Below are 9771 nucleotides of genomic sequence, written 5' to 3' on the forward strand. Positions count from 1 at the left end.
CACTGCAAAAAGAAGGCAAAGTTGTGCCACAGGCCAAGGCACAGGGATGGCACAGGAGCTGTCCTGGGACCTGCCCTGCCGAGCCCCACATCCACTCTCCTGGGGATATGACTGCAAGGGAGGGGGTGGTGGGCTGGTGGTGACAAACAGGAGAGACAAGCAGGGAAGATGGTGAGAAACTGAGACAGGTGAGGGATGGGAGAGAACTTTTATTTGAGAAAGCTCCTTTGACCAGAAGGAGCTCCTTGGCATGAAAAAAAATCTGTGTATGGGGATCTAAATCAACCCCATGGAAGGGATGTAACAGCTCAGGGTGCTGGATTGTGCCAGATTCTGCAGTTCATTGCTTTTGTCTCACAGATGGAGGTTTTGGTCTCTTGGGAAAGAGCACCAGGAGGTGCACAGTGAGCCCACAGAGCAGGAGCAGGAGCAAGCAAACCACCTCAGCTTTTCTGACTTTCCCCAACAAGCAGTTCAGACTCTCTGGCTGCCCTGTGCTCACTGGCAGCTGGTGTCAGGCAGCAGAAGCACCCCCCCGAGCAGGGCCATGGGGGTCTGTCCCCAGGCTATGACATCCCCCGTGGGCTGCCCTGCCCTGCACAGCGCCAGCGCCCGAACCTCGGCGGCGCCCAGCACCCGGCTCCACAGGTTCACCTGGCTCAGCCACCCTGCAAACCCGTTGGAGAACGTGCCAAGCAGGGCGTCCCTGTCCTTGCCAAGCACCAGGGTGCCCCCAGGCTGGCTCACGTAGCCCTTCTGGACGCTCTTGGCCTTGCCAGCTGCCCCGTTGAGCCAGAGCGCGGCCGTTCCCTCGGGGGACGCCCAGGTCACGCAGTGGTGCAGCCAGCCCTGGGCCTCCTGCTGCAGGGGGAAGCTCAGGAAGTGGCCTCCTACCCAGAGCCCCAGCTCCGTGCCCACGGTCACCACCAGCTCGTGGTCGCTCTCCCCAGTGGAGTAGGACAGGACGGTGTGGGTGCCGGCGGGCTGGGATCTGCTCCAGAAGCACAGCGTGAAGGCTTGCAGAGACACAGCACGCAGGGGATGAACCTCCACAAAGCTCTCAATGCTTTCCACGGGGAAGTAGAAAGCTGGGAAGGTGCTGGATTTCGTACCTGAAAGAACCCAAAAGGCAGCAGTTACATTTGCTGTAAGCAAGCCCAAATTCTGGAGGGTAATACCCGCAGAGCTGGGAGGGCTGTGCAGTCTGGGGGTTTTACTGCTGAGTGTTGTGCCAGCAGGGAAGGGGTTTGCAATGGTGACAAGATGAGCTCCCCCACCCAAATGTTTGGGAAAGTCATGGTTTTCCCTCCATCCTTCTCTGTTCTCATGTTGTATAAAATAGAGGTGATGGTTATTTTTCCTGGGGGAACTTGAGCTGAGCATTTCGACTGTCTGTAAATATGTGCTCCCATGTGGCAGGAGAGAGCTGCAGCTGCTGTGGGAGTAGCTGGCTTAGGGCTGGCCTTGATGATGGTGAAGGGTTTCCATCAGCAGGCCCAGACATGGCACAAAATTCTACCTGGGTGTGCCAGTACCAAACCTGTCAATGACTTGGGCCACCAAGCTCAGCAGGGCTCTTCATCTCACCAGGTGAGCTGGACTCAGCCTGTGCTTCTTACCTGTGGGGCTCAGCCCATTCAGCAACTCAGTCTTGATGTCCTGGAGCTGCATCTGGATTTGATCCAGCCTGAGGGTGAATTCCTCTGCATGGCACTGTGCTGGAGCAATCAGAGAGCTGCATTTACAGAGGGCTGGGACCTGCACAGGCTGCATTTTGTAGCTGCAGCAAAAGCTGCGCTCCAAAGTGCAGCTCCAAAGTGCAGCTCCTCTCCTCTGTGTGCCCGCCCAGAGCTGTTCCCACCCGCTCCATGCACCACACACACCCCAGCTGAGGGTCCTGACGTGGTGCCAGGCAGCTCCAGCCACCCTGCAGGTGTGGCACTCAGCGGGCAGGGCTGGCACACACCTTAAACCAGGGGTGCCAGGCACACAGGACACCTCCACCCAAACAGGAACACTGCCCTCCCAGACAGGCGATTCCAGCCCGTCCAGCCCCAGGGCTGGCAGTGTCACACCCTCCCAGGGGTGTCTGTCCCCCGGTGTCCCCTGGGCCTACCCTGGCCCTGCTGGGCTGGGAAGGAGGCCTCCACCACGCGGCCCCGCAGCGGCTGCGCGTGCCGGTAGTCGTTGCGCAGGGTGCGGTTGTGCCAGTCCAGCAGGGTGTTCTCCAGGAGCTGCACCTGCCACAGGGACAGGGACAAACAGGGCACGGCGGGGTGGGGACAGCACTCAGGGCATGGGGACAGCACTCAGGGCATGGGGACATCACATGGACAGGGACAAACACAGAGCATGGTGGTGTAGGGACAGCACTCAGGGCATGGGGACATCACATGGACAGGGACAAACACAGAGCATGGTGGTGTAGGGACATCACACAGGGCACAGGGACATCACTCAGGGCATGGGGACATCACTCAGGGCATGGGGACATAATACAGGGCATCACTCAGGGCATGGGGACAGCACTCAGGGCATGGGGACATCACACAGGGCATGGGGACATCACAGGGACAGGGACAAACACAGAGCATGGTGGAGTAGGGACATCACACAGGGCACAGGGACATCACACAGGGCACAGGGACATCACACAGGGCACAGGGACATCACACAGGGCACAGGGACATCACACAGGGCACAGGGACATCACACAGGGCACAGGGACATCACACAGGGCACAGGGACATCACACAGGGCACAGGGACATCACACAGGGCACAGGGACATCACACAGGGCACAGGGACATCACACAGGGCACAGGGACATCACACAGGGCACAGGGACATCACACAGGGCACAGGGACATCACACAGGGCACAGGGACATCACACAGGGCACAGGGACATCACTCAGGGCATGGGGACAGCACTCAGGGCATGGGGACATCACAGGGACAGGGACAAACACAGAGCATCACTCACGGCATGGGGACATCACACAGGGACAGGGACAGACACAGGGCACGGTGGTGTGGGGACATCACACAGGGCATGGAGACATCACTCAGGGCATGGGGACGGCAGCTCTGCCTGGAGCTGCAGTGCAGAATGGCATGGGGACATCACAGAGGGCACAGGGACATCACTCAGGGCATGGGGACAGTAGCTGTGCCCGGCCCTGCAGTGCAGTGCAGAATGTTTCTGATGCTTCTTTATTATTTATTAACTTTAAAGGATTACTTTCAGTGTGAGTCTAGACACAGGAAACACCCTGAAATACCTTCTAAAACCTGCCAATTATTCTGTAATTATTTTAATGTTATGAATGGTTCTATTTTGGTAGTTTTTTTGATTAGGTTTTTTTTCAGGGAGACTCTCTTGCAGTAGTTTTTGCCTTGCTAATTCTCCCTGGTCTCTTCCTTTTTTCTAGTGCTTCAGGGCTGAGCTGAGCAGTTTTGCTGTCAGCCACCAGACCTCTGTCACCTGCTGCCATGCAGAATGACAGCCACCTGTAACTCAGCTGCTCAGGAATCCCCCCAAAAGCTCTGTGGGAAAGGTGCCCTGTGCCCAAAATCCCTGGAGGACAAAAAAGGAGAACGTTCAGAGGGAGGAGGAGCTGGTGAGAGGCAGCGCTGACCTGGGTGTGTGACAGCAGCACTGGGGAGTGGAAGATGGTCCAGATGACGCTCTCGGAGCAGGGCGGGGTGGTCAGGGAGCCCTGGTACCTGTAGAAGTGTGAGAGGTTTTCTGGCAGCATGGCTTGGATGTCCAGAGAGCTCAGCGTTGTTGACTGACCTCCAAAGGAAGCAGAGATGGTACCAGCACTTAATGGGGAGGGGAGGGAGAGGTGGAAGAGCTGGGGCTGGCAAATCTCTGCCCACAGCACTGGCCCATCTCCACTGGTGGAGATGGAGGGGCATGAAAGGCCCTTTCTGGGTCTGGGGTGTGTCACTCAGACAGCTCTGGGTCCTGGGGGTGCTGGGCAGCTGCTCTCAGCACTCTGCCAGTCCCTGGGGTGCTCCAGGAGGCACCAGGGGCTGTGCAGGCTGCAGGAAGCTGATATTTGGTGCTGCACAGACCCCCAGGAATGCATTTATTGCTGCCCTGAGCACCTTCCCCACAGCCCTGGGCTGGAGCTGAGGATGCTCTGCCAGCACAGCAGCAGGAAAATGTCTGTTCCCAGAGCCAGAGTGCACACACAGGCTGGGAGCACGCCAGGGACAGAGATAGGCACTCCCAGGTCTCACCTGCAAACCTGATCCGTGCCAGTTTGGAGATGAATTCACTGTAGTAGGTGTTCTCAAAGTGCCCATCCTAAACACAGCACAGACACTTGATCAAAAGGTGGGACCCACATATGGGAGATACATATATATATATATATTTATATTTATATTTATATTTATATTTATATTTATATTTATATTTATATTTATATTTATATTTATATTTATATTTATATATAAAATACTACTTAAGGGGCAGTTTTCTGGGGCTCCCAGGGGTTGGCTGGTGTTGTGTGAAGCCCAGATGGCCCAGGGGAAGCAGCACAGCCCCCTGAGGAGGTGCCAGACCCCATCTCTTGGGGCAGCTGTACAAACCTGGCCTGGGCTGCTCCTGTCTGAGGGGGGTTCTAGCTCAGCCAGTGCCCCCAGCCTGGGTCACACCTACCGTGTACAGGAAGGCCAGCACAGCCAGCCCCTGGGGCTTGTCTTTGGCTTCTTCAAAGCTGGAGTAGTTAGCAGAGTCGTAGTGGACAATGTGCAGCTGCCAGGAGAGAGATGGGGTCACTTAGCAAGGAGTGATGAATGGCTCCTGCGTGTTTAGAGGGACACACCGAAGGGACAGCCACCACCCCAGTCCGTGCTGTTTGTGCCAGGCCAAAGGGACCTTTGGTCTAACAGGTTTGTGCTGACACACAGGGGAACGCCTCTGAAGGACACGAGTGCTCCTGCCATGGCTTTTCTTGGAGTTTTCTGTGCCAGCACCATCAGGCTCAGCCCTCCCACTGCCCTGCTCCCCCCTTTGCGTCCCTGCAGGCTCTGGGGATGCAGCCCCCCTTTCCACTGTCCTGCTCCCCTCCCTGCAGGCTCTGGGGATGCAGCCCCCCTTTCCACTGTCCTGCTCCCCTCCCTGCAGGCTCTGGGGATGCAGCCCCCCTTTCCCACTGCCCTGCTCCCCTCCCTGCAGGCTCTGGGGATGCAGCCCCCCTTTCCCACTGCCCTGCTCCCCTCCCTGCAGGCTCTGGGGATGCAGCCCCCCTTTCCCACTGCCCTGCTCCCCCCCTTGGCTCCCTGCATGCCCTGGGGATGCAGCCCCCCTTTCCCACTGCCCTGCTCCCCTCCTTGGCTCCCTGCAGGCTCTGGGGATGCAGCCCCCCTTTCCCACTGCCCTGCTCCCCCCCTTGGCTCCCTGCATGCCCTGGGGATGCAGCCCCTTCCCCGAGAGCCCAGAGCCCCCTGCCCCTGCCCCCCAACCTCGGCGAAGTAGCGCATGCCGTCGATGGTGTGCTCGGAGCCGCTGCTCTCCAGGTCCAGCCCGCCCCAGTGCAGGTGCATCTGCACAGCCGTGTAGACACCCGGGAGCCCTCTGGAGATGTTCATGGTGGGTGGCAAATCGATCTGAACTGGAAAATGGCAGGGTTGGGGGCAGCAGGGGTGCAGCCTTGCCCGTCCCTGTGGTGGCACTGTTGTGATGGATCATCCAAGTGTGGGGACACGAGTGTGACTCCATTGTTCTCAGAAGCTGATTTATTATCTTATATATTACATTAAAATACTGCATTAAAACTATACTAAAAGAACAGAGAGAGAAGATGATCAGAAGGCTACAAAGAACAAGAATAGAATAGAATAGAATAGAATAGAATAGAATAGAATAGAATAGAATGCATAACAAAATCCTGTGACTGCTCACAGCCTTGGCACAGGGGGCAGTGATTGATCATCAATTGAAAGCATCCACATGGACCAATGGAAGATGCACCTGTTGCATTCCACAGCAGCAGATAGTTATTGTTTAATTTATTTCCTGAAGCACTCAGCTCTCAGGAGGGGAAAAATCCTAAGAAAGGATTTTTCATAAAATATCATAACTCCAGTGGCACCTCCTGGAAGGAGCAGGCACAGTCACCACCCCGGTGTGGGAGGAAAACAGTGACCTTTAAAGCTGGCTGTGCTTGAAAGCTTTCCTGGGCTCAGGCTGGTGCAGCACACCGGGCACAAGCAGGGCTGGGCATCCCAGCTGTGCCTGCAGACCCTTCTCCCCCTGAGAGCTCTGCCTTGGGCAGCAGGCATTAGTGAAAGCTTTAATGCTCAGCTCAGCACATCTGGCACAGGTCTGTTAACCACTTCCTCTCCAAGGCAGAAAAGGGGAACAGGAATCAACACAGCCAGTGGGCTCAGCTGCTATCACAATTCCCAGTGAGGCCCAGCCATTCTGGGAACGCCCTGTAGGTTTGAAAAGGCTGTGTCAGTGCTGAAGGGTTTGTGGAGACAAACCTCTTCTCTTCTCCTTGCCAAGGAGAAGTCACAAACCCTTTGTCTTGCTGCTAGTTCACTGCCAGAAATCATAGATTATGTTAATAAATCTAGGAGTGCAAGTGAATTGCCTCATCTAAATGAAAGCCCCCAGCATGTTACAAAAACTAGCAACTATCCTTGCAACATGCAGCACAACATATTATTAATTAGTCATAGTTTGGGTTTCTGAGGAGTTTCTTTTGTTTGTGAGCTGTTTATAGGCAGACAAGACGAAAGCATGTTTCCTTTTAATATCCCAAAGGCTCTAGAGTGGGAGGGATAACATAATCTACCTTTTTCATGAGTTCCCTGCTGACTGCCTTCCATAATGAGGGTTATTTACTTCAAGTACCTCACCAGGGTTTCTACTTTCTACAAAACACAGCCAGGGAATTGTGCTGTGAGTTTCTAACAAGCTTAAGGCTCCTCTAAGATATTCTAGGCAAATATTTGCTGCAAGCACAAGGTGGGGAGCAGCCTGGTTTGCTTCTGCTTTTCTCCCACGTGGAGCGTGAGTGGGGAGTGTGACTGCTCCGAGCTGGCAGTGCCTCCCTCCTGCCCTGGCTCTGCCAGGCGTGGAGAATCAGCTGGGCTGAGCAGGGGGAGTGAGCTGAGCCTTCCCCAGAGCTGCTGCCCTGCAGCTTGGCCTCTGGCCATCCCTGCCTGCAGGACAGCAGCACAGCCAGCCTGCCCGGCCCTGCGAGCTAATGGGCACGCTGCAGCTCCCAGTTAAATCTGCTCCTGGAGGAGGATTCACACATGGCTGACATTTAAATCTTGCTTGTCCCTTGTCCTCACTACCAGCTGGAGGACCGACTTTCTTTAAAAGAAAAAGAAAGTGCAAATAGAAAAGGCTTTGTTAAGCCCAGGCTGTCTGTGTGAGCACTCACACCACAGCAAACAGGCATTTTCAGGTGGGATTTTACAGCCCTACAGAAAAAATGAACCTGGTTTCCTGGGTGAGACATTTAGGGTTTGGTTCTGAGAGCCTGTAAGGAGAGTCCTGCTGATAAATCCCTCCCTGTCCCTTTCAGATGTGCTGAGTGCTCTTCCTGAGAGATTCTGCTGCCCTGTCCCATCTCACTGAAGCCAGTAGAAAAGCCCAGCCTGACTCACAGGAGCTGTGAATAGGCACAGTCGTTTGTCTTTGTGCTTTAGGAAACTGCCCCGCTTCAGAAAAGCATTGTTGGGAAGTTAACAAAAGCACGGGCAAATACACACATGCAGTCAAAAAAGCTAAACCTGCAAGAATTAATGTCTAGGCAGGCAGGGCAGTAGTGCTGACAGAGAGCTCCGGGCTGGACGCTGACTTGGTGAGGGCCACACAAAAGGAGCTGGAGTTTTCAGGAGCACAATCACAGCAGTCTTCACTGCTGGCACTTTGTCCCTCAGCCCTCCACTGCCCTGCCCTCACGCCGGGTTCCTCTCTTTGTTGCAGGCAGGAGAAAGAGCTGCTGGGCAGGACCCAGACAGCTTTATGTGCCCAACACCTCCCCAAAGCGCTCACCCTCTCTCCCCTGCAGCCATTAGAAAATTCTCTCACTGCTCATCTGTAGTCCAAAGGCGTTATCCCAGCAGCACCAGCTGATGAATTATTTAGGCAATGAATTACAGATTGCAGCAGGGGGATCTGGGATCTCCTCAATTATAAGCATTGCCCTGGAGCTGTGTAGCCAAAGGCCGGGCTTTTAACATGTGCTGTGCTTCACTCTCCTTTCCTGAGCCCCAAAATTCCAGTCCTCTGGTGAGGGAGGGATCCTCCTCTGTGTTGTACTTAGGGTGACCCACATCCCAGCAAACCTGGCAGGCAAAGGTTCCATTCCTGTCACTTCTGATTCATGCACAGGCCAAAAGATGCATTTTTCTGAAAGCAGAGGAGTCGATGTGCCCCAAATACCACTCACTGCTGCTCTCCTGTTGTCTTGCAGCACATTAAAGGAAAGGATCAATCTGGAATTCTCCAGCTGCATTTTATCCCCTTTTCATGTCCAACAGAGAAAATACCTTGCAGAACCCTAACTGCCTTTATTTGTCTGATTTATTTATGCATTTCTGGAGAGCTTTCCTGCGTGACTGAGGAAAACGGCGACCCTAAGGGAGCAGAATGAAGTGGGATGGCAAAGTAAGGTGAGTTCAAAACAAGGGCACTGTCTGGGGATGCATTTCCACAGCTGAAACAAAAGGTCTGTTCCTGCAGGGCCCTGAGCCTTACCAGAGTGGCCGTTGTTGGTCATCCTGAGCTGGCCCTGCAAGGGCCCATCGTAGCCACCGAGCTCCAGCTGCAGCAGGGGGTTGAACCTCACTTTCCTCCTCTGGATGTCAATGGGGGATTGCTGCTTGCCAGCGCAGTCTGGGAAGTGCTGTGCCCAGTGCTCCTCATCCAGCTCTCCTTCTCCTGGAGGGAGGCAAGGCGGGTGACAGGGGTGTGCTGTTTGCCAGCAGGAAAGGCCAATCTCATTATTGGAACGCCAGGAGCTGCAGCCATAACAGGTTGCTTTGCCTTCCCCAGAGTGAAAATGCACATTATGGTGTCTGCAGGACAACTGTGCTGCAAAGGAAGAAGCCTGCATTGCAGCAGCGGCTCGGTGATGGCTGGAGGCTGAATCCACCAAAAGAGGAGGGTGTTTACATGGAAATGGGGATTTAAATGGGTGCCAGCTGCCAGAGGTGTGGAATTGCCTTCTTAACCAGTGCCGTGAATAGGATCAGGGCAATAGGCAGGAAGGCTCAGCTTGGGATCAGGAACTGACAGCAATTAGCTATTTTTAACTAGGGAGAGAGCAATTGCAATATTGCAACTCTTCAGCAATATCCTTTGTTTTAACTTAGCCCACTGAAGATCATGAAAGGATTAACACCTACTTCAGTGAGCTCTGCAAACAACTCCCTGACACAAATGAAATTTAGATAAAATTTCACCCAAAAAATTATAAATACCTAAATAAGTACTTCTTAGTGCTCTGTACTGCCTGAGATATGACAATAAAATAAGAAGCAGGCAGTATTTAAAGCTTTTCCTTGCAGGATCATCCAAAGGGCAGCTTTTCTTCTAACACATCCTAAAGATTTCCCCCATTGTTTGAACCTCGTTGTGCTGCCAACCCTGACAATGTGTCCTAACCACACAAAGGAGTAAAAAGAGGTGACATTGAGGAGAATCACTTTCATGACACCGAGGCATCAATGAAGTGGAATGAATGAGCTGCCCTGTGACCTCTCACGAAGGGACAGCACAGAAGGGCAGGGA

The 9771-nt window shown here is 54.1% G+C and overlaps 1 protein-coding gene across 1 annotated transcript; it reads right to left on the bottom strand.

The window, feature by feature from the left end:
- Nucleotides 1–115: 115 nt before the first annotated feature.
- On the bottom strand, nucleotides 116–9135 carry CA6 (carbonic anhydrase 6). Its single transcript, XM_039727516.1, has 8 exons — nucleotides 8737–9135; nucleotides 5481–5629; nucleotides 4675–4770; nucleotides 4251–4317; nucleotides 3641–3798; nucleotides 2117–2240; nucleotides 1620–1718; nucleotides 116–1112 (listed from the first exon to the last, which is right to left on the bottom strand). Exons 1-8 carry the CDS (start codon nucleotides 9092–9094, stop codon nucleotides 499–501), a joined length of 1665 nt encoding a protein of 554 aa, XP_039583450.1. The 5' UTR covers nucleotides 9095–9135; the 3' UTR covers nucleotides 116–498.
- Nucleotides 9136–9771: the final 636 nt, after the last annotated feature.

The sequence above is a fragment of the Passer montanus genome, unplaced genomic scaffold, assembly GCF_014805655.1.
Source record: "Passer montanus isolate IOZ18808 unplaced genomic scaffold, ASM1480565v1 scaffold62, whole genome shotgun sequence".
NCBI lineage: Eukaryota > Metazoa > Chordata > Aves > Passeriformes > Passeridae > Passer > Passer montanus.

Coding starts and splice junctions, on each gene's coding strand:
- CA6 (XM_039727516.1), bottom strand. CDS start 9,094: ATGCAGGCTTCTTCCTTTGCAGCACAGTTGTCCTGCAGACACCATAAT. Junction 4,771..5,480: donor GCATGCGCTACTTCGCCGAG/GTTGGGGGGCAG, acceptor CTCTCCTGGCAG/CTGCACATTGTCCACTACGA. Junction 3,799..4,250: donor GGCACGGATCAGGTTTGCAG/GTGAGACCTGGG, acceptor CTTCCTTTGGAG/GTCAGTCAACAACGCTGAGC.